The sequence below is a fragment of the Canis aureus genome, chromosome 1 (assembly GCF_053574225.1).
Source record: "Canis aureus isolate CA01 chromosome 1, VMU_Caureus_v.1.0, whole genome shotgun sequence".
NCBI lineage: Eukaryota > Metazoa > Chordata > Mammalia > Carnivora > Canidae > Canis > Canis aureus.
In genome coordinates this window covers 72,857,647-72,881,660 of record NC_135611.1, presented here as the reverse complement: position 1 = coordinate 72,881,660, position 24,014 = coordinate 72,857,647, and the positions used below count along the sequence as shown (strand labels likewise).

General features: G+C 42.9%; 1 protein-coding gene and 1 pseudogene across 1 annotated transcript; one reads left to right on the top strand and one right to left on the bottom strand.

Moving 5' to 3' along the window:
* Nucleotides 1-5,829: 5,829 nt before the first annotated feature.
* On the bottom strand, nucleotides 5,830-7,123 carry LOC144287861 (methylsterol monooxygenase 1 pseudogene; annotated as a pseudogene).
* Nucleotides 7,124-16,377: 9,254 nt separating this feature from the next.
* LOC144287816 (procathepsin L-like) lies at nucleotides 16,378-19,710 on the top strand. The gene is made up of 7 exons (XM_077855205.1): nucleotides 16,378-16,503; nucleotides 16,828-16,950; nucleotides 17,049-17,195; nucleotides 17,378-17,602; nucleotides 18,051-18,213; nucleotides 18,838-18,955; nucleotides 19,446-19,710. The coding sequence occupies exons 1-7, from the start codon at nucleotides 16,378-16,380 to the stop codon at nucleotides 19,543-19,545; spliced, it is 1,002 nt and encodes a 333-aa protein (XP_077711331.1). The 3' UTR covers nucleotides 19,546-19,710.
* The last annotated feature ends 4,304 nt before the right edge of the window (nucleotides 19,711-24,014 follow it).

The window sequence follows — 24,014 nt, the reverse complement described above, 5'->3', positions numbered from 1 at the left end:
GCAACAACATAAATGTGAGAAATTATTTTAAAGATTTTATTTATTTATTCATGATAGACATAGAAAGAGAGAGAGGCAGAGACACAGACAGAGGGAGAGGCAGGCTCCACACAGGGAGCCTGATGTGGGACTCGATCCCGGGTCTCCAGGAATGCCCTGGGCCAAAGGCCGGCGCCAAACGGCTGAGCCACCCAGGGATCCCCATGGGAAATTAAAAAAAAAAAAAAAAAAAAAAAAAAGGAAGGAATCTCTCACCAGAAACCTAATCAACTGTCCCCTTGATCTTAAACTTCCAGCCCCTAGAATTGTGAGAATAAATTTCTTTTGTTTAAGCCACTCAATCTATGGTATTTGCTATGGAAGCCTAAGCAGACAAAGACAGGACCTACCCCTCCCTCCCTCCCTTCATTGCTATAGTGAAACTCAGTTCTCAGCAAGTCCCTAAAGGTCAGGTACAGAGTGAGACCCATGAGGGGGTGCACTACACTTTAAAGGGTCTACTTGAGTTTTCTAACTTCTACAAACAGCTCTGGGAACATGTATGAGAATAGATATTAAGGGTGTGAGACAGTAGGGAGAAGAACATAAACTTGAATTAGGATAAATTTGTTGATATGGGCTCCCTGAGAAGTGGTTTTGCATTTAATGTTGCAGCTTGGGAAGTAAGAACAGATCTAGTAGTTTGTTTAGTTGGTTGGTTGTGAAACATGGACCAAAAGTTGGCCCATCGTGAATGAGTTGGAAATGCCAGTCTTGCCCTGGGTTAATGTAGAGGAGGGGATTCACAGCTGAGCAGGATTGAAATGTTAGAATGGACTTGTCCCTTAAGACATTCTCACCCACACTGGGAGGATGCAAAAGACATGTTTTGTACCAATCTTGTGAGAAATGAATTTGTGAGGGGCCAAGGGGCAGCACTCAACCGCCCAAGGCAGGCAGGGAGGGCATGGGCACTGTAATGGACAGCAGAGTCAAAGCGGCCGTCAGAACTGACTCACGCAGACCTGTCACTTTGGCTAGCTGATCACAGTGTTCCCAGATGTGAAATAAATAGGAAGCCTGCTAAATTCTTACTAAGCAGAAAATTCCAGGTCAAGAGAACAAAAGTCCAATCTGAAACATAAAAGAGAACAGCACCGCTTAATCAATTCCCAGACTTGAGCTAGTTTACAGACCCAGGACCCTTGTATAAAGGGAATTCCAGAGCAGCCCGGGTGGCTCAGTGGTTTAGTGCCACTTTCAGCCCAGGGCCTGATCCTGGAGACCGGGGATTGAGTCCCGCGTCGGGCTCCCTGCATGGAGGCTGCTTCTACCTCTGCCTGTGTCTCTGCCTCTCTCTCTCTCTCTCTCTGTGTGTGTGTGTGTGTGTGTCTCTCATGAATAAATAAACAAAATCTTTTTTTAAAAAAGGGAATTCCAGTTCCCCTTGAGGAAGGACCCTGGCTCAAGCAAAAACTTTTCCTATTAGTCTATCCAGCCTCTCCCGAAGATACTTTTGGCTTTGACCAGGGTAACTGCATTGGAAATGATTACACATTTCAGGGACTACTGCACCCTCACTCTTCAGCAACACCAATTCCAGGAGACATCACTGTGGGCCACCAGTCCAGGTGTAGGTTTAGGGAACTCAGGTGACCAATGGGACTTTAGCACTAAGCCATCTCCCAGTGGGTCTGTGGATCCTCTAACCCATCCTGTGGTCATTTCCTCACTTCTGGAAAGCATAATTGGGATGTATATATTGAGCCCTGTGTTTGGCAGACTCCTCATTTTGCTTCCTTGATCTGCGAAGTGGTGCGGTGATAAAGTCAAGTAGAAGCCACTAGAACTACTTCTATAGGAAGTAGTAAACCAGAAGCAATGCCACATTCCTGGAGAGGTTGCAGAGGTTGGTGCCACCATCAAAGACTTGAAAGACACAGGAGTGGTGGTTATCACTTAATCCCCATTCACCTGTCCTATTTGGCCTGTGCAGAAGACAGATCGATCCTGGAGTGACAGTGGATCATCATAAGCCAAAGCAGGTGGTCACTTGAGTTGCAGTGTTGGACCAGATATCGTTGCATTGCTTCCGCAAATTAACGTATCCCCTGGTACTGATATATAGCTTGGATCTGGCCAAATGCTTTTTTCTCCATCTCTGCTAGAAGACCAACCAGAAGCAGCTTGCTTTCAGCTGGTAAGGCCAGCAGCACACCTTCCCTGGTCTATGTCAGGGATGTATCAACTCTCCAGCCCCGGGTCATAACTTACTTCACAGGGATCATGATTGCCCCTCCCTTCCCGAAGATATCACAGTGATTTATTACATTGATGACATTATGCTGATTGGATCTGGGGAGCAAGAAATAGCAATGACTCTAGACTTGGTAAGACATTTTTGTGTTAGAGGGTGAGAAATAAATCAGACAAAAATTCAAGGACCTTCTATTTCTGTGAAATTTCTAGGGATGGTGTGGGGCTGGTCCAGAGACCTCTTCTAAGAAGGATATGGCATTGCATCTGGCACCCTCACAAACCAAAACAGAGGTACAAGGTTTCGTTTGGGTTTTGTCATCTTCAGATTTGGGAAACAACATATTTCTCCTGTGGATGTCATGTGTTGCCTATTTACTGAGAAACCAAAAACACTGGTGGTTTTGAGTGAGGTTTGGAAACAATAGAAATCTCTGCAACAATTGCAATAGTGGTGTGGCTGCTCTACCACTTGGGTCACATTCAGTGGTGCTGGAAGTGGCAGTGGCAGATTGGGGTGTTTGACAGGTCCCTATAGTTAAGTCACAGCACAGACATGGAGGATTTGGAGGAAAGCTGTACTCTCCTTTTGAGAAAGAGGTCTTGGCCTGCTCCTAGCCTTAGTTCAGACTGAACATTTATCCCCAGGTAATCAGGTTGCAGTGGGACCAGGGCTGCCCATCAAGTGTGGATGTTATCTGGTGCACCAAGCCATAAAGTCGGACATGCACAGCGACACTCCTTCATCAGATGGCAGTGGTATGTGCACAATTAGGCCCAAGCAGGCCCTGAAGGCAGGAGTGGTTCACCCTAGGGGGCCGCCCAAATGCCCATGGCCCCCACCCCTGACCTCTCTCACGCAGCCTCCTCCTATGGCCTCACTGGGAGTTCTCTACAGTCTACTGACAGAGAAAGATGAGACTCAGGCCTGGTGTCAGGTGGTTCTGCACAATGGGCAGGGTTCAGGTGAAAGTGGCCAGCTGCAGCCCTACGGTCCTGTCTGGGACATCTCTAAAAGACAGCGGAGAAGAGAGATTCTCCCCAGGGGCAGAACTTCTAGTTATACACCTGGTGATTCCCTTTGCTGGGAAGGAGGTAGCGCCAAACATGTTATTATATTCTAATTCACCATCTGTGTCCCGTGGTTTGGCAGGATGACTAAAGACTTGGAAGGACCATGACTGGAAAGTAGTTCCAAGGAAATTGTTGAGGAAAGGAGGTGAAAAAAACCTTTCTGAATGGGCAGAAAGTGTGAAGATACTTGTGTCCTGTGTGAATGCTCACCAAAGAGCGAGCTCAGCAGAGGAGGATTTGAAGAATCAAGTGGGTAGAATCACCTATTCTGTGCATAGCAATCAGCCTCTTTCCACAGCCACCTCTCCCACAGCTTGATGGGCTCATGGAAAAAGTGGCCGGGGGGCAGGGATGGAGGTTGTGCATGGGCTCACCAACAGAGACTTTCATTCGCAAAGGTAACGCGGCAATGGCCACTGTTGCGTGCCCCGTCTGCCCGCAGCAAAGACCAACACTGCATCCCTGCTGTGACACCACTCTCCAGGGCCATCAGCCAGCTCCTAGTGGCAGGTGGATTACCTTGGACCATTTCCATCATGGAGGGGGAAGCCTTTTGTTCTTCCTGAAATGGACAGTCTGGATACAGATTTGCCTTCCCTACATATAACGCTCTTGCCAGAATTACCATCCATTTGCTACAAAATGTTTTGTCCAGGATTATGGCATCCTATACAGCATTGCTATGTTCAGGGACCTCACTTCACAGCCAGGGAAGTACAACCATTGTCCCATGCTCATGGAATGCACTGGTTTTATCATGTTCCCTCACATCCCTAACAGCTGACTTGATAGAATGGTGGAATGGCCTTTTGAAGACTCGGTTACAATGCCAGCTTGGTGGCAAGATCTCACAGGACTGAGGCAAGGTTCCCTAGGAGGCTGATGTGGACTGAATCAGCACGCGATATGGTGCTATTTCTCTGATAGCCAGAATTCAAAGGTTTAAGCCTTAAGGGGTGGAAGTGGGAGTGTCCCCACCCCCATTACACCCAGTACTCCACTAGTGATATTTATGCTTCCTGTTCTTACCTCCTTATTCTCTTCTGCTCTAGATATCCTAGTTCAGAAGGAGAAATGCCTCCACCAGAGTATACACAACAATTCCATTGAATTAGAAGTTAAGTCTGCTGCTCATGCACCTGTGTTCTTCACACCTTGTGTCAACAGGCCAAGAAGGGAGTTATGATGCTGGCTGAGGTGGATGATCCTCACTACCAAGGAGAAAGGGACTGGTACTCTACAGTGAAGGTAAGAGAGAGTATATCTGGAATACAAGAGATACCTTAGGGTGCCCTGTGATTAAGGTCAACAGAAAATTACAGCAACTCAATCCAGCAGTCTGGTTATCGCCTTTGACCCTTCAGGGATGAAGATTGGGTCACCATACCAGGTAAAGAATCAGGACCTGTTGAGGTGTTTGCTGAGGGCCAAGGGAATACGGAATGGTCCATCTTCAGGATCAGAGAAGGGGATGGAGCCTGGGGAAGAAAGTAGTTATAAATACCAGATATGTAGGACCACGTAACCGGTTCCAGAATTGAGGATTATCATGAGTATTTCCTTCCTATTGTGTCATGAATATGTATGTGTATGTGTGTACATACAACATCTTTATCTTTTCCCCTCTCTCTGTTTCTGCTGACAGAACCAGCCCTGGAAAAGGCTCTGGCTGCATAAGCAGAGGTTATCTGAGCTCTGGCTGTGGGCTCACCTTGGACTGGGGGAAAACAGAAAGATCTCACTCAGCATCCAGCACTTCAAGTTAAGAGTACAGGTGGGCGTGAAAGAGACTCCTGTTACTAAAGAAAGTGATCTTACTTGTGCTGCTATTACTCAGTAAAGCTGTGAGGTTGATGGTTTTATATGAGCAACAATAAAGAAGAAAGAAAGAAGGAAGGAAAGAAAGAAAGAAAGAAGAAAGAAAGAAAGAAAGAAAGAAAGAAAGAAAGAAAGAAAGAAAGAAAGAAAGAAAGAAAGAAAGAAAGAAAGAAAGAAAATGAAGCACCTGACAGTGGAATCTGAAAACTGGATTTTATTGCAATAACAATCCACTGGCTCACAGCTGTGGTGCATTAGGATGTTTTGTAAAACGTTGACATGACGCCCTTAAAGCTATCTTGTCACTTCAAGGTAAGCAAAGTGGCTTGTTAGTTAAGCAGAAGGCTCGATGTTTTATAACAACTCCTAATGTATTCCCCAACTCAGTACTTCCTCTCACTAAGTTCAAAGAAGAGCCTGTAACTGCAAAGATACAGATATGGTCTCTCTTTAGCAGAAATAGTCACAATGCACATTGGTTCTCTTTTTAAAATTTATTTATTTATTTATTTATTTATTTATTTATTTATTTATTTATTTATTTTTTATCAGACCAAAAAAAAATCACATTTATTTCAATTGTTCAAAGTGCAAATACAGCAAGTCAGTTCACAATGTTTCAAGATACAGTTTTAAGTATAATGAAAACTTGATATACAAAAATGAAAGGGTAAATAGCAGAAATAAAGCTCAATTTTTTAAAAAAAATTTCAAGTAACCCAAAAACCTTTAGACTAAAATATCCCATTTATGACAATTTGGAAATGCCTTAATTTATAGATACCAATAGCACATTGCCATCCGAAAGGGCTTCTCAAAGAAGGATAATCACCCCAAACCAGTCAGCTCAGGACCAGAATGGAAGTTCTTGGGGCAGGCTATTCTGGATTTGGCCGCCTCACTCTCACTGTCGATCCATACGGTTCGACCCATGATACTTGGATGTTTAGGCAAATTCTAGAAAATGTTTTAAGTTCATTATGAGACCAACACCCTACTAAGAGATACTGAAATGGCCACTAAATATTTACAAGATTTTAAAGACCCATCTTAGCTTCAGGCCTCTGGTGTTACGGGGGAAAGACAGACTGATACTTCCTCCATTACTTAGAACCTTTCTGTAAGGTTAGCAACACGGCCTTTACAACCTCCTCACGAAAATCATACTTCATTATAGATTTACTTATTTCTACACATACAGAACTTTTATGTAAAGTAGAAAAAGTTCCCGCTAGGAAGATAATTAAAGGTTGCTAATGTTCTTTGTATCACTTAGCAGCCAAGACACAGGTTTATTTCTGCTCCACAGAAGCAAGGTTAGCTATTCACTTCAATTCAGGGAGGTGTGTGCTTTCAGGATGGTGGAGATGAGATATTTATTCCATCTTTTTCTCAATCTTCTTCATCTTTTCATTATAGGCAGTAAATTGAGAGTCTGTTCTGAAAATTCTATCCTACCATGTAAATGTGGAAGCATAGTTTCCAATGAAGTTCATGTGGTGGAAATCATGATGCCGAGAACCAGCACAGAAAAGGATCAGATTTAAAGGGTTCAGGGGAATGTCATAGCCACTATGGACATCAATAGTTTCTATCAAACGAATGGCCACCCATGTATAAAGGAGAATGACATCATCACATAAAAGCATGATTCCAATGAAAAATCCAGTTCCAAGAATCAGAGTTTCCAAAGAATGTGCATATTCAGCTTCCATTCCAAATGGAGCCTGAAACTCATGATGAACTTTATGAATATATTTATATATTCTTTTGTGATGCAAGAGTCTATGCAGGAAATAGTGCCAGGTATCCTCAATCACTGCACAGCCAAAGCATCTTGCCAAAAGCATATACCATCTTGGCATTCTTTCCCAATCATAAGGTATATTAAAATACTCTGTAAAATAATAAGTTCCACAGATCAAAGGAAGCTGGATACAAAAGTGATTAAAGAGAAGTACTTTAAAACATTTCCATTGGTTTTCCCAGGTTTCTGGTTTATTGAAACAAAAGTCCAGGTAAACAAAACAAGAAATAAAGAACTTAATGAACTATCAAGATCCCCATGTTGCAATCTGGAACTTTGTATAATTATTCAACATATAGTTCCAAGCATTTTAAAATGGTTCTTGTAGAGGGTTCTCAGGTAAAAGTGAATCTACATACTCCACAGCCAAGGATGCTGAACTAAAGATGCTGATACTTTCATTTGTTGCCATTTTTCAAATCTCTGCAGAAAGCCTTAGAATTCTGGCCGAGGGGCGGGAACGCCCTCTTTTTAAAATTTAAATACAATTAATTAACAAATTATGTTTATTAGTTTCAGAGGTAGAGGTCAGTGATTAATCAGTCTTACATACTACCTAGTGCTCATTATATCACATGCCCTCTTTATTGCCATCACCCAGTTTACCCCAACCCTTCACTACCCCTTTCCAGTACCCTCAGTTTGCTTCTTATGATTAAAAATCTCTTGTGGTTTGTCTCCCTCTCTGATTTCATTGTTTTATTTTTTTCCCCCTTCCCCTATGATCCTCTGTTTTTTTTTTCCTTAAATTCCACATATGAGTGAGATCATATGATAATTGTCTTTCTCTGATTGATTTATTTCACTTAGCATAAAACCCTCTTGTTCCACCCATGTTGTTGCAAATGGCAAGATTTCAATTTTTGGTGGCTGTGTAGTATTCCATTGTATATATAGACCACTTCTTCTTTATCCATTCATCTGTCAATGGACATCTGGTCTCTTTCCATAGCTTGCCTATTGTGGACATTGCTGCTATGAACATTGGGGTGCAGGTGCCCCTTTGCATCAGTATGTTGTGTATTTAGGGTAAATACTCAGTAGTGCAATTGCTGGGGCATAAGGTAGCTCTATTTTCAACTTTTAGGGAAACCTCCATACTGTTTTTTGGAGTGGCTGCACCAGCTTGCATTCTCACCAACAGTGTAAGAGGGTTCCCCTTTCTCCGCATCCTCATCAACATCTGTCATTTCCTGACTTGTTCAATTTTAGCCATTCTGACCAGTGTGAGGTGGTATCTCGTGCTTTTGATCTGTATTTCCCTGATGGCAACTGATGTGGAGCATTTTTTCATGTGTTTGTTAGCCAGTTGTACGTCTTCTTTGGGGAATGTCTGTTCATGTCTTCTGCTCATTTCTTGACTGGATTATTTGTTCTTTGGGTGTTGAGTTTGATATGTTCTTTATAGATTTTGAATACTAGCCCTTTATCTGATATATCATTTGCAAATGTCTTCTCCCATTCTGCAGGTTGTCTTTTAGTTTTGTTGACTGTTTCCTTTGCTGTGCAGAAGCTTTTTATTTTGATGAAATCCCAATAGTTCATTTTTGCCTTTATTTCCCTTACCTTTGGAGATGTTTCTAGCAAGAAGTTGCTGCGACCAAGGTCACAGAGGTTGCAGCCTGTGTTGTCATCTAGGATTTTGATGGATTCTTGTTTCACATTTAGGTCTTTCATCAATTTTGAGTCTATTTTTGTGCACACTGGTTCTGAGAAGCTCCTCAAAGTAGCCACAAGGGTCATGACAAAGATTTTGTTAAGAGAGAGAGAAGAGGGCAGTCTGGGTGGCTCAGCGGTTCAGCCACTTCCATCAAAGTCCTATCTTTGTTCCCTTGTTTCTGAGTGGCCCAGCCAACATTTATTTACCAAACATTGACTCTTTTGCATCTTCCTGTAAATCGCATTCCTTTCCTCTGAGGTCCCAGACCCCTACTGCCTTCTCCTTAGTTCAAGATGACATATGTGCCTCATTTTGCCTGTTTTTGGATTTCTATGTCAGTGGATTCCTCATACATCTGCTACCTAATTTTGATGTTTTCCTATTAATTGGTCTTAACCTCATTTGATTCTTAATCTAGCTACAAGGACCTTGAAGGGGACAGCATTCCAGCCCCCAACAGGAATAACTTTCTCACTGTGGGATTCATGGCCTGCTACCATTACAACAATTTTGCACTCAAGTTAAAACAATCTCATGTACCAGAGAGGTACCTGTTTCCTCTGCATTAGTCAGGGTCCAGGTGAGGACATTATTGAAAGGGCAGTGTCATGGGCAAAATTTGTAGGAACATCCAAGAAGATCATGGAGCAGCCCTATGTCAAACACAGAGGGAGGGGAGATGGAGTCCTCAATGGCCTGGCCCTGGGGACTCTGGGGCAAGGTTTGGAAAGTAGCTGTTCTCTTAAGAAAGAAGTTCTGTTAAAAGGGGAAAGGGGGGCAACCCCCGAGGGCCAGACGGTTTAGCGCCGTCTTCAGCCCAGGGCCTGATCCTGGAGACTCTGGATTGAGTCCCACATCAGGCTCCCTGCATGGAGCCTGCTTCTCTCTCTGCCTGTGCCTGTGCCTCTCTCTCTCTCTCTCATGAATAAATAAATGAAATCTTTAAAAGAGAGAGAGAGAGAAAGAAGAAAGAAAAGAAAGAAAGAAAGAAAGAAAGAAAGAAAGAAAGAAAGAAAGAGAAAAAGAAAAAGACACTTGGCTACACTTCTCTATGAGACGACACTGCTGACCATCCAGTATTCACAGCAGATGGTATAAATGAGCCATTTTCAGCACAAAGTATGTGGATGAGCTCTGGACAGAACACAGGCAAGGCCCACAACCCTTTTGTTTGACACTGAATAGCTCCTGACATCTGCGCATTTTGGGCATGAAGAAAGTGTGCTGGAAACTTATCTTCATCAAAGAAGATATGCAGATGGCAAATGAGCACAATGAAAAAAATGTTCATCGCTATTAGTCATTACAGGAATGCTAATTTCAGCCAGGATGGTACATCTTCACACACCTATTATTTGGGTAAAATAAAATAGTGGAAACACCTAGTAAGGATGTGGAGACACTGGACCACTCAGCCTCTGCTGATGGGAATGGAAAGTAGTACAGCTCTTCTGGAATATCGTTCAGCAGTTTCTTTTTCTAACAGGTATAGGTAATAGCTCGTGTGGTTTTTATTTGCATTTCCCAGTAATTAATGATGATGAGCATCTTTTCATGTACCTATTGGCCATATGTGTGTCTTCTTTAGGAAAACTCTATTTACATCTTCCGACCATTTAAAAATATTTTTTTGCTATTGAATTGTATGAATTCTTTATATGTTTTGGATATTAAACCCTTATCAGATGTATGGTTTGCAAATATTTTCTTCCATTAGGTAGGCTCCCTTTTCATTTTGTTAATGAGTTTCTTTGCTGTGCAGAGTTTTTTCATTTGGTGTAGTCTCACTTGTTTTTTATTTTTGCTGCTTTTACTTTTGGTGTCAGAATCAAAAAATCATCACTGACCCCTATGTTAAGGAGCTTACTACTTTCTTTTCTTCTAAAAGTTTATGCTTTCGGGTCTCACATTTGCGTCTTTAATCCAGTTGAGTCAATTTTTTTAATAAAAAAGTGGTTCTGTTTCATTCTTTTGCATATGGCAGTTCAGTTTCCCCAACACTGCTTATGAAGAGATTGTTCTTTCCCCATTGCATATTCCTACCTTCTTTGTTTTAAATTAATTAACCATATATGTGTGAGGTTACTTCTGGGCTTTCTATTCTGTTCCATCAGTCTGTATGTCTATTTTTATGCCAACAAAAGGGACATGGAATTTCTCTGTATTACTTCTTACAACTCCATGTGACTATAATTACCTCAAATTAAAAAGTTTAATAAAAGAAAAAGCTTATCTTTATGTGGGGAAGCTAATGAGTGCTGCTGTGTTGAACAAAGGCTATTTCTTTGCTACCAGCATCCATTGCCTCTTGTCTTGGTAGAAGAAATGTGATTTATTTTTTCTTTTCTTTATTTCTGATTTATTTTTGAGAACTTCTTTTTTCCTCATTGTATGCAGTCTTGGTTGGGGTATAATCAAGGTGGCATACCTTTCTCTAGACATGGAGTGGGATATTTACAGGTGTCATTTTCCAGATTTTGAATCTTGAGCGGAGTGATTCAAGAATGGAAGAAATAGTGTGAATCATCTATTCATTCTAATAGCTGAGCCCTGACAACATTGCTGAATATTTTCTGCTTGTTAGAATCCAATCTTTCGCTGAATTCTGGTGGTGTCAATCCTGACACCTGTTTCTCTGGCTTGATGTCAACTCTGTGAACATCCCAATGTCTTTTCCCAAATCCCTTTTAAAGAAACTAATTCAACTGGTCCAGTTTACCTGTCATTTGCTCTTCAAAAAGATCACATAACCACTTGAGCTGTTAATTACTCAGGTTTCACATTGAGTCAGCTTTTTTATTCTTGGCATACACTTAATTAGCATATCCCAACTCCAAATTTAGATCATTGGGAAAGGCAGAAAGTGTTCAGAGACTTTCTCACATAGAAGTTACTGTGAACACAAATGCAGTGATATATTTAAAACTATTTAATAATACCTAGTATATAGTAAGTCTTGACAAATGTTATCAAAGTGGTGATGATGATGATTTTTCAAATTATAGAATATCTAAATAAAAAATTGCAAGTAACTTTTTCTTGTTGCTACTAAAGTGAAACCAAGTGATGTGGGCTTTTTTTTAAATTTTAAAACATTTTTTATTTAAGCTCAATTTGCCAACATGTAACCCAGTGTTCATCCATTCAAGTGCCCTCCTCAGTGCCGTCACCCAATCACCCCATCCCCCTACCCTCCTCCCCTTCCACACCCTTTGTTCATTTCCCAGTTAGGAGTCTCTCATGGTTTGTCTCCCTCTCTAATTTTTCCCCACTCAGTTTCCCTTATAATCCTTATAAGGATTTCCTTTCCCTTATAATCCCTTTCACTATTTCTTATATGCCTGATATGATTATTTTAATAAGTAAATGGTATACTTATAATTTTCTGGTCATTTGAATGAGGATAATAATAATTAATAAAAAAACAGTTGCTATCACTTTACGCCAATCAAAATACTACATTTCCTGCCTATATCTTATGGAGGTTGGGGGAAGTTGCCTTCTAGAGTAAAATCACCAGTGCTCATAGTGAATACCTTTTTCACTTCCTGTTAAATTGTCTGGAAGTGATTTTTTTCTATTAATAGATCATTCTGATGCTATTAGAAAGATGTGAAAAATTTGGAATTTATAATGGATGTGGTATAAAATAATACTGTAAATATTTAAAGGAATCATAATCTCTAATAATTTGGAGTAGTGAACCAGATAACCGCCCTCAATAAATGATTGACTGAAGTAATAAAATTTTTAAAGAAAAATTTTTTAAATTTAAAAATCTTCCCAAGATGCATAAACATATTGTAAATCCTTGAAAGCAAGCACTATTGCAGAGGTTTTATTTTCTATGGAATGACCTGGAGCATATAGCTTAGGAGAGATGAGGTCCCTCACAGGAGAGCAGAGAAACTGGTTTTCCAAACAGAAAAGTCAAATACAAAAGAAAAAGCAGCTTTTCTTTCCCCTGAAGGAAAGTGGGTTCCTGCATCTCACCCTCTTCTCCTTCCCAGCAGGTGCAGACAGCTTAGCCTCCTGAGACATACCCTAATGCTCTGCTTTAGAAATGCAGACTAAGGATCTGGGGGAAATTTTTATTGGGTTACAAATAAAATGTGACATCAGTAACTAATGGTTCTCCGTGGCTTTAATGACAGAATGGTATTTAAATCCCGCGTCAGCTGAGTGCTTTAGAGTAATTTACAGAAGAAGAAAGTAAGGCTCCGATGGGCGATGGGCGATGGGCGACTGGGTTTCCTCGCAGCTCATCCCGCCCGCGTTCGGGCTGCTCCGTTGGCTCCTTGGGATGGAGCCAGGCTGCAGGCGCTGCTGACCCAGAGGTGAGGCTTTCCCTTCGCAGCTGCCCTTCAGAGGGAGCCCCGCTGTCACCTCTTCTTTCCACCACATCAACAAACACAGGTAGTAGTCTTACATGGGGCACGGCTCTAGGGCCAATAGAAAGATTCTTGACTACTTTCCACAGATTTGTTTTTTCAGAGAAAAGACAGGAGTGTACTCAATATTCTGATATAGATTTCCAATTTTTTTACAATGCAACTTTTTTTTTTTGCCTGTATCTCCAATTCTATCCTACCAAAGTTTCTATTAAGGTAGAATTTTACATAGAATAAAATTAATAGGTCTTAAGTATGTAGGTGGGTAAGTTTTGACAAATATAGGCATCCATGAAACTACCTCCCAGAACAAGATATAGAATTTCCCAACATTCTAATAAGTGCCCCTTTCCAGTCAGTCATTCCCTTGCAAGACCGCTGTTCTGACATCTATCACCACAGATTAGTTTTGCCTTTTGACTTACATATAATACAACTATATGTACTTTTTAATATGTACCTTCTTTTGCTTGACATAGTGCTTTTAATTTTTGGTCAGGGGGTTAGAGGGAGAGGAAGAGAGCAGGCTCCATGCCCAGTGTGGAGCCCAATGTGGGGCTCGATCGCACAACCCCGCGATCCTGACCTGAGCCAAAAATCAAGAGTTGAGTGTTTAACCAACTGAGCCACCCAGGCAGCCCTGACATAGTATTTTTAAGCATCATCTCTGTTTGTGCATATAGAGAGAGTTTGTTCTTTTTTCATTGTCGAGTATGAATGTACTACAGTGTGTTTATTCATTCTCCTGTGGTTTTCTAGCTGGAAGTTATTATTGGTAAAGCTGCTGTGAACATTCTCACTTGAGTAGATATCTAGAATTGCTGAGTTAGTGTCAGGTGTATAGTTACTGCCTTAAGAAACTGGTGAGCCCCTGCCCAGAGGGGTTTACTGTCTGCACTGCCACTAGTACTGTATGAGAGTTCCTGTGACCCTACATCCTCACGTGTGCACCTTGTTGATTTGATCCGCTGCTGGGTATGAAATGTCATCTCACTGTAATCTCAGTGGCTTTTAGAGGAATATCAGCTACCTTAGCACCCTCAAATGACCACCTAAATTCCCACAGGCAAAATAAGCTAGCTGTAATTTAAAATTAATATATCTCTAGCATAAGGTGACAAATGTGAGACAACAGATTGTATTTTAGGTTCTGTGGCCACATTCCTAGGATATGTGCTGAATTTATCAGTTTGGGAGCATAATTTAAGAATGAGAACTAGATGTAGCTTGGCTTTTTAACAGATACGGTTACTTACCACTGGACCTTATGGTTCATTTCACTATCTGGTAACTCGGTTCACGAGAAGGAAAGAAATGAGTAGGGATGGCCTATGTAGCAAATTCTTGAATAAATATTTTCTGTTTTTTTATTTTAAGATTTTATTTATTTATGAGAGAGAGAGAGAGAAGAGAGAGAGGCAGAGACACAGGCAGAGGGAGAAGCAGGCTCCTCGCAGGGAGCCTGAAGCGGGACTAGATCCCTGGTCTCCAGGATCACGCCCTGGCGCTAAACTGCTGAGCCACCCAGGGATCCCTCTTGAATAAATATTTTCTGAATTAAGCAAGGCTTTTGGAAAGATATTCTCTTTGATCTCATGAGAAAGCAGGATGAGATGAGCCCTACTCTATGCTAATACCCAACCTGTGCAGCTCATTTAGTCTCACAAGAATCCTCTGAGAAAAAGCGAATCACAGGGCCCGTGGCCTTCATGAGGAAACTGAGGCTGGGGTGCTGGGGGAGCCTGTTGGGGGCCCAAGGCCAGGGAGCTGCAGAATGGCTGTGCTGGCCCAGCCTGGACTCCCAGCCCTGTACGACATCCCTTCGACCACTTCCCTCCCCGAACGGAGAAGTGCTGCAGACGAGGTGCGAGGAGGACCCTGGGGTGTCTCCGGGGTGTAGGTCTGGAGAGGGAGGCCATGAACCACTGTCTAGACATGTGGAGTTGTATTCCTAAGGAGAGCAAAACTGGTCATCAGGGGGGAAATTCATGGTCTCCTCACAAACACTTTAGTAGCTGTTGTTGTTTGTTAAAATAGCCATCTTTCTGAAACTTAAAATTAAATCTCAAGAAAAATATATGTTGGACACTGAGGACCATAATAATCCATAATGCAGAGCAGAGTGGGGAGGAAAAAGCAGTTTCTACCTTTTGCCTTTTCTCCTTTTATTAAGCCAGATTTTTCTGTAAATAACACGTTTCTGTCAGTTTTGAGAAAGGTGTGAGAGACAAGAAGAATCCCTGCCTGGTGGGGGTAGGACAGGAGCATTATGAAACACCACACCTTCCCTGGGCACCGCTCCCATCAGTCCCGTTCCTTGGAAGGACTTGAGCCTGGCCCAGAGCATCCCCTATTTGGGGAATTGCCGGTCCTCTGCAGATTCTTCATAACCCGGAGGCACCCCATCCTGAAACAGTGATAACACACCTGCCTGTGGGCCTCCACCCGCCCCACCTCTGCTTGGAATAAACAGGAACCACTAGACTAGACTATCCTGTTCTCAGCTCTCTGGGAGATTTTAACCAAAGACTCTGGGACTAAAGGACATGCAGGGTGATGCTGGAAACCCACTTGGGGCTCCCTGTGAGCTTCCTTTCGTGAGCCACCTGCCAACTCATAAATTCCTGGTAATCAGTTGACCCGGGTCCCCAGGGAGATAGGGGCTGACTCCACCCCCACCCCACAGGGCTTTCCCCAGTCCTCTTGCTTGTCTTTCCTGGGTCCACCAAGGCAGGCAGGAGCTCCATCTGGGACAATTAGGGACCCAGCCTTCTCATGCCCCGGGGTTCCAGAGCTCCAGGGCATGGAGGCGCCGCCCATAGGCTAGCTCAGCCAATTGTTGAACAGGCAAGTGTCAGGGGCAGGGCTGGCAGGGCCAAATCCTAGGCTTAAATGGGCAGCCTCCCACCCACCACCAGGCCTCCTGCACACCCCCTGACCTGCATCTGTGACAGCCTAAACAACTGCTCTGAACAACAGGTGAGATTCCCAGACCAGGCCTGAAGTGAGAGAGGGCACCCCTGAAACCATGGAGGAAACCAGTCTTAAGGACCAGGGGTTTGGAGCACCCAGGAGGCACTCTTCCAAAGCTTGACCCCTCTAGACATGGCAACTTGACCCCCACACACCAGGAGTCAGGGCCTGTCACTCCCTGCACTGCCATCTACATGCCCTGGAAGCCACAGACAGTCGTGGGGCAGGTCTCAGGGCAGCAGGCCCCCTGCACCTCCCACACCCTCAGCCTTCCTCCACACCCCATGGAAACACTTGGGAGGATAGATGCAATCTTTTTGCTCTATTATAGTGGTTCTAACATCAGAAGGAAGGATGGCTTTTTAGATGGTTTGATATAATCAGAAACTCATTTCTTTTCCATCCCTAGATTTTGGAACATGCATCCTTCTCTCTTCCTGGCTGCCCTTTGCCTGGGAATAGCCTCAGCTGCTCCACAACAGGATCACAGTTTAGATGCACACTGGTCCCAGTGGAAGGAGGCACACGGGAAACTGTATGACAAGGTTGGTAACATCCAAGCTGTCCAGAGAGACTCCCAGAGAACGGTCTATGCTGCGGAGAGTTCGCAGCAGAGAGTAGCTTCCTGAGGCCGCTCTTACCAAGGCAGTAAGCAGGGCCCTGGGTCTGTGCACGAGGTGGGCACATGTCCTGCTGTGTGGCTGCTGGAGCACAGCTTCCAGAAGCACCAGGCCAGCGCTGGACATGGTTTCTCCTCCTCTCTGTCAGCACATCCACTTGGTGCAGTTGAGTGCTTTTAAATAGAAATAAGGATGATGAAAACAAAAAGAGAGAGAAATAAGGATGATGGGTTATATGTTTTTCTGCAGGATGAAGAAGGATGGAGGAGAACAGTGTGGGAGAGGAACATGGAAATGATTGAACAGCACAATCAGGAATACAGCCAAGGGGAACACAGCTTCACTCTGGCAATGAATGCCTTTGGTGACATGGTGAGTGTGGCATGGATTGCTGAACATTTTGTGCTTCCTCTAAGTATTTTTTAAAAAAATCTCATGTTTGTCAACATTCTGTTTCCTTTTCCTTGAAGACCAATGAAGAATTCAAACAGGTGCTGAATGACTTTAAAATCCAGAAGCACAAGAAAGGAAAAGTGTTCCCAGCACCTCTCTTTGCTGAGGTCCCCTCATCTGTGGACTGGAGAGAACAAGGCTACGTCACTCCTGTGAAGGATCAGGTGGGGCTGTATAGCAGGTCACTCTCCAAGAGTAAAGGCAAAAGGAACTAGTGTCCTTGCTATGGAAGTTGAGGAATCATACGGAGTTTACTATGTCTTAAAAGAGTTTTCAGATCTAACAGCTATTGTCAAAATCTTGTTGTTTATTTTGTAGACTAGGAGCTTTTTAATTTTGTTTACAGGGTCAGTGTCTTGGTTGTTGGGCTTTTAGTGCAACTGGTGCCCTTGAAGGACAGATGTTCCGAAAAACTGGCAAACTTGTGTCACTGAGTGAGCAGAACCTGGTGGACTGTTCTTGGTCTCAAGGCAATAGGGGCTGCAATGGTGGCCTGATGGAATATGCCTTCCAGTATGTTAAGGACAATGGAGGCCTGGACTCAGAGGAATCCTATCCATATCTTGCAAGGGTAAATGGAGTTCCTTATCTTTTATCAAAGTCAAGCATATTCAGTAACAACAGAGACTGTATTTAGAATTTTCATTTTAGATTGTAGATTCTATATCTGCAAACATTCAGGGCTGTCATTAAAATTTACTAGCTTGGCACAACAGTTCTCTGCTTTGATGGTTACCATATAGCTCTTCCCAATTTTTTGTTGCACAGCAACACGAATACCATCTCATATACAGCACAGATCTCCAGAGTGAAAAATCTATGAACAATTAGACCCAAAGAGTGTCTCATTGAATAGATATCTGCTAATTTTTCAACTTCGAAACAATCAATCACATTTTGCGTCCTGAGATGTTTTATAACAAACTACTTGGAAATCTATCAGCCGCAAGTTGTCTTGAGCTCGTGTTCCCCCGGAGGTGGATGATAGTATTCAAGTACTTCCCCTTTATCTTTGAAAGAATGAACCCTGCAAATACAGGCCTGAGAAATCTGCTGCCAATGTGACTGCCTTCTGGCCCATCTTAAATGAGGAGGATGGCCTTATGACCACAGTGGCAACTGTGGGGCCTGTCTCAGCTGCTGTGGATTCAAGCCCACAATCCTTCCAGTTCTATAAAAAAGGTAAGCATTTGTCTACATAGAAAATCAGGCAGAAAAAATGAGGAGCCAGCATGACATATAGCAAGATTGATTCTTTGGTATTCCTGGTACTTGGCATACTCAGGAAGGTATGTATGATCCTTGGGGCCGTTGTTACTATTGACATGACTTGATCCATACTTCATGCCTTTAAGCACATCGCAAATATATTTAAATATCTACATAATTTGACTGATATAACTTACTTTACTTTTTTCCAACGGTTAGACCTTGAAAACTTCCAATGAATTTTACTACTGAAATTGACCCTAGAAAGAACCCCTTGGATCAAGTAATTTTGTGTTTGCTGCCACTTCCTTAGACTAACATTGTATGGTAAAAGGACAAAGGTTCAACAACTAGTCTTTTATGCTTCTTCTCTGTTCTTTGCAAAAGAGATTGTGACAATGTGTATTTCTGTGAATATTAGATGACATCCTAAAACTCTAGCCTAGCTAAACAAAAGATCTGATATCTAAGTCTTACCTGGGTTTATATCATGACTGAATTTTGAGATGCCTCCTATTACTGTGGTTACTAGGTTACTGTCACATGTTATCATGTCACTTGGATGTTCCCCCTAAGCATTGAATTTTACTTTTCCAGGCATTTATTATGATCCAAAGTGCAGCAATAAACTCCTGAATCATGGTGTTCTGGTAGTTGGTTATGGTTTTGAAGGAGCAGAATCGGATAACAAAAAATATTGGATTGTCAAGAACAGGTATAAAGAGCAAAAAATATTTATCTTTGAAATTGAAAAAGGGAATCCTTTTTAGAATTAGTGTTTGGAGGCAGATCCTCAAACCCTTGAATACACTTCTGAGATCTCAGAAGTGTTTACCCTACTTAAGGGGAGCAGAGACATACATACACATTTAATGAGAACAGTAAGATACTGTCTCAAGCTTGCTGGGACCCTGCTATACTTTTGCTACCACTGCATTTCTCAACTTGAAAATTTTCTTATTTCTGGAAAATCATCCAACCCCAAGAGTTTCCTTTTCCTAGCTCTCATTTTGCACTTTTGCGAAAGGCTTGGGGATAGAATTCCGTGCTGGGTTAGAACTCAACCATGAACAGGAATGGCCTCTCCTGACTCTTCCTGAATCTGTCCTGGCCTCTGCTGCACTGCTAAGTATCAGGTATGATTGTTCATAAAGATAAATGTGTGTGTTCCTCTGTAATAAATGGAAAACCCTGTCTTCTTTCAGCTGGGGCACAAACTGGGGCATGCAGGGCTACATGCTGTTGGCCAAGGATCGGGACAACCACTGTGGAATCGCCACCAGGGCTAGCTATCCTGTGGTGTGAGATGATGGCACGAAGAAGACCTTGACTTCCAGAATATCCAGGAAATGACTTTTATTTTAAAGCTGACCAAATCTTATTGTGTGGGATAAAAAACTTGAATCATTGAAGATCCAAGTGATCTGATTGTGTGACATTTTATACTGGGAATGTTACCACTTTGCTCATTACAGCTGTAAATACCTTTGTAGGACTGACTTGTCTAGTAACTTTTGAATTTTATTTTTTTTAAAAGAAGTAAAAAGTTTTCTTTTTAAAAATAAACCAACCTCAAAGTACAAGTGAGATAAATGTTGATATGTTAACTTTTTATAGGACTCTATAAAATGTGATTGGGCTGTAGAGACATAACTGAATGTGCCAATGGTCCACTAGGCGAATCCTGGGTGGCCTGTGGCTCTTGCAGTTGTGAATATGCACATCTCATGTCAGCTGGGGTTTAGCCATGTCTGATCCAACCCTTGAATGCAGCAAAATGTGACCAAAAATCTATAAGGACAAAGGTATACTATTTTAATAAGGAAAAAAACCTTCACATTTTAGAAAAGTAAACATACACATAGGGTTTTCAAAGTAGATAAGTGTATTGGAGGTCATGGTCTTTTGACCTCAGATGGCTACAGCCCAGCTGAGTTACAGGATGGATGTCACAGAGCCAGTTTCGAGTGTATCTTCCCCACCTGCTAGTGAGGACCACGTGACTACTTTGCAGGTGAGGAAGGACCAGACATGGGGGATTACCAAGAATATGTGTGTTGGGTCCACCACGGATGAGGGTAAGCCCCCAGACATGGGCCCAGGCCTCAGAACTAGAGCTGGGACCTCAGAGGTGGGAGGCAGGTGAGGGCAGCCAAAGGAATCCTCTGAGGCCTAATTCACAACCTGCTACCTAACCTCAGAATTCATTAAAAGAAGACAGACCGTCAACATCTGCAGGCTAAAGAAGCACATGGTTCCATTTGCTCTCTGAGTGTTTAAGCATCTCATGGTTCCACCCAAGAAGCATAAGGAGAAGGCAGCAGTAAGTAGTTAATAGCAGAGGAGCAGGAGAGGAGGTGTCAGCCCACAAGCCCCCTGCACCTCCGGCCATGTCCCCCTGTCCTGGGTCACATGTCCCTTCAATGTGACCTCCGCTCCTAGGTGCTTACATCTCCAACTGTTTGACCTACTGTGGCAAATAATGGTGTTTGGAGTAAAGTTCTGTGGGTTTCCAGACCATACTACCAGGTCATAGGAGATGGGGAGGCGGGGAGGCTCCTGAGCATGATCCCTTCCGCCAGCTGGAAACTGTATTGGAACAACAGGAGTTGATGTGACACCCACTGTGGTCCAGCCATGACCCCTGGAAGACACATCTCCAACCCCCAGAAGGAGCTGGTGCTGGGTAGGGAGGAGGGTGCTGAGAACAGCTGGAGGAAGACAAGTCTGATATGAACCCAGAGGAGCTGCTCGGGGAGACAGGAGGAAAGAGGAGTGTCTGAGCAGAAACTCAGGGTCGGAACCCCGGAGAAAAGGGAAAGTGAGTCTAGAGAAGGTGGGAAGTGAGTGAGGTCACGTGGGGGCAAGGAGACTAGTGCCTGCATGGGATTTTAGGACACAGTCGTGCCCCTGGGGAAGCAGTGGACAGACTGTTCTGGTTATCTCTCACTGTAAAACCCACTCATGGAGTCCTAGCAGCTTGACAAAAGCATCTCTTCCATTTCCTGCCTGGGCTCGGAGGGGATGGTTCTCCCTGGGAGTCCCTCCTGGGAGCTGGAATCATCTGCAGGTTCCATTGGGCTGACGTGCTCCTGGGTTCCCTGGCAGAGCCGTCCTAGATGCTGGTGTGGGATTCAGGGAGTAGCTGAGACTCCAGCTGGTGATGGGGAGAGGCAAGGTCACTGAGCAGAGGAGCATGTGGGATGGAAGACATGGCTGTGGCCATCTTTGGAACGTGGATCTGCCACAGTCTCTGAACATCCACCAGAGAGGACTCCTTGTCCCTCCCCATGACAGGCTCACTCAGACTGCTGTGCACAGTATCTTGGGAGTTCAGCCCAAGACTCTGATCCTACCAAGGGTAGCTTGGTAGGGCCTATCTCAGCAGGGCTGGGGAAGTCGGACTGGGGGACCAGGAACAACACTGAGGGGGTGGGGTGCAGGGCCTGGCATCTCCCTGGGGACCTGCACCTACTAGATACCCCAAATTCATGGAATCTCCTGAGAAGAAGCTTGAAGGGAAGGTCCACGTGGGTTTTTAGTGTCACCTCACGTGTCCTTTATTCCTAGAGTTTGGGGTGAACATCTCCTGGAGGATCGAGGACAAGATAATCTAGTCTAGTGGTTCCTGTTGTTTCTAGGCAAAGGTGGGGCAGATGGAGGACACAGAGTCCACAGGCAGATGTGTCATCACGGTTTCAGGATGGGGTGCCTCTGGGTTATGGAAGAATCTGGAGAGGACTGGCAAACTCCAAAATCAGGGACTTGATGGGCAAGACCTAAATCCTTGGAAAGAAAGTGGTTGCACGGAATGGGTGTCCAAGGAAGGCAGGGCCTTTTGTAATGCTCCTCTCCGTCTCTCCACCATCACAGATTCTTCCCTCTCGGGCTTTTCTCAAAGCCGACAGAAACGAGTTCCTTACAGAAAATCCTGGCTTAATAAAAGAAGGAAAGGCACAATGTAGAAAGTGCTTTTTCCTCCCCACTCCACATTATGTTCCTCAGTATCCAAAGTACTTTTTTTAAAGATTTAATTTAAGAAATTTGCTTTAATGACTTTGACATCAATGATTTTTACTTTACTTTACAATTAATGTCAGGATTTAATGACAGTGTATGAAAATGTTTTAAATGAAGAGAAACTATATACATTAAAATTAATTTATATAATTGAGAGTTTAAGGAACAAAATAAAAATATTCGTTTGTCCTTTTTTATTACTTAGAAGACATATTGTAGAAAATACCCTTAAAGGGCACCTGGGTAGCTCAGTTGGTTAAGCGACTGACTCTCGATTTTTGCTCAGGTCATGATCTCTAGGTTGTGAGATGGAGGCCCTCCTGAGGCTCCCTCACTGGGCGTGGAACCTGCTTGGGATTCTCTCCCTTTCCCTCTCCCTCTGCTCTTCTCCTGAAAATAAAAAAAGGAAGGAAGGAAGGAAGGAAGGAAGGAAGGAAGGAAGGAAGGAAGGAAGGAGAAAGAAGAAAGAAAGGAAGAAAAGAAAGAAAGAAAGAAAGAAAGAAAGAAAGAAAGAAAGAAAGAAGAAAGAAAGAAAGAAAGAAAGAAAGAAAGAAAGAAAGAAAGAGAAAAGAGAAAAAAAAATACCCCTAAGAAAATACCCCTAAGAAACAGAATCATCATGACCTCATGTCCCTTCCCATATCATATTTTTCTCTATGCTTATTTTGAATTCTCCTGATAAAATGGAACCATAGTTTATGTAGATTTTTAAAACTTGTACTTAAAATTAAATGAATAAACCTAGAAGCATAATGAAATATATATTTTTTACTGGGGTAATATATTCATAACATTAAAATATCCATTTCAATCATTTTCAAGTGTACAGTCAGTGGCATCACATACACGTTGCCGTGCAACCATCCCTACTGTCCATCTTTAGAACTTTTTTTGTATTCCCAAACCGAAACCATGCCAACCAAACAGTAACTCCCCATTCGCCAGCTCTGGTGTCTACCCCATTCCATTTTCCATCTCTCTGAATTTGTAGGTATCTCACACATAAGTGGAATCATTTGTCCTTTTGTGCCTGGATATTTCACTTTACACAGTATCCTCAGGGTTCATCCATGTCCTAGCATGTGTCAGAAATTCTTTGATTTTAGAGACGAGTAAATATCCCAGTCTAGGAATGTGCCCTGTGTAGTTTCTTCACTCAGCACTGGAGGGACACAGTGGTTATTTCCACATCTGACTATTTTAAATAACATGCTGTCAATGTTATTGCACGAACATTTGAGTTCCTGTTTTGAATTCTTTGGGGATATAAACCCAGAAGTAGGTTTCCTGGATATGATAACTCTATGTCTAAATTTTTGCTGTTTTCCACATTGGCTACACGATTTTACTCTTCTACCAGCATTGTGCAGGACTCCAATCTGCTATGATTTTCAAAGGTATTCTCAAATTCTGCAAATTCCCTTTTCATCAAATTGGTGGTATCTTTTGATGCATATACGTTTTTAATTTTGATGAAGTCCAGTTTCTTTATTTTTTCTTTTTTTTTAATTTTTATTTATTTATGATAGTCACAGAGATAGAGAGAGAGAGAGAGGCAGAGACATAGGCAGAGGGAGAAGCAGGCTCCATGCACCGGAAGCCCGATGTGGGATTCGATCCCGGGTCTCCAGGATCGCGCCCTGGGCCAAAGGCGGGCGCCAAACCGCTGCGCCACCAAGGGATCCCTATTTTTTCTTTGATTGCCTGTGTTTGAGTGATATCCAAAAAATTAATATTAAATCCAATATCATGAG

Bases quoted from the DNA above. Each gene is read 5' to 3' on its own strand.
- LOC144287816 (XM_077855205.1), top strand. From the start codon at position 16,378: ATGCATCCTTCTCTCTTCCTGGCTGCCCTTTGCCTGGGAATAGCCTCA. The intron at 16,951-17,048 runs GTGAGTGTGGCA...TTTTCCTTGAAG, and splicing joins TGAATGCCTTTGGTGACATG to ACCAATGAAGAATTCAAACA. The intron at 17,196-17,377 runs GTGGGGCTGTAT...TTTTGTTTACAG, and splicing joins TCACTCCTGTGAAGGATCAG to GGTCAGTGTCTTGGTTGTTG.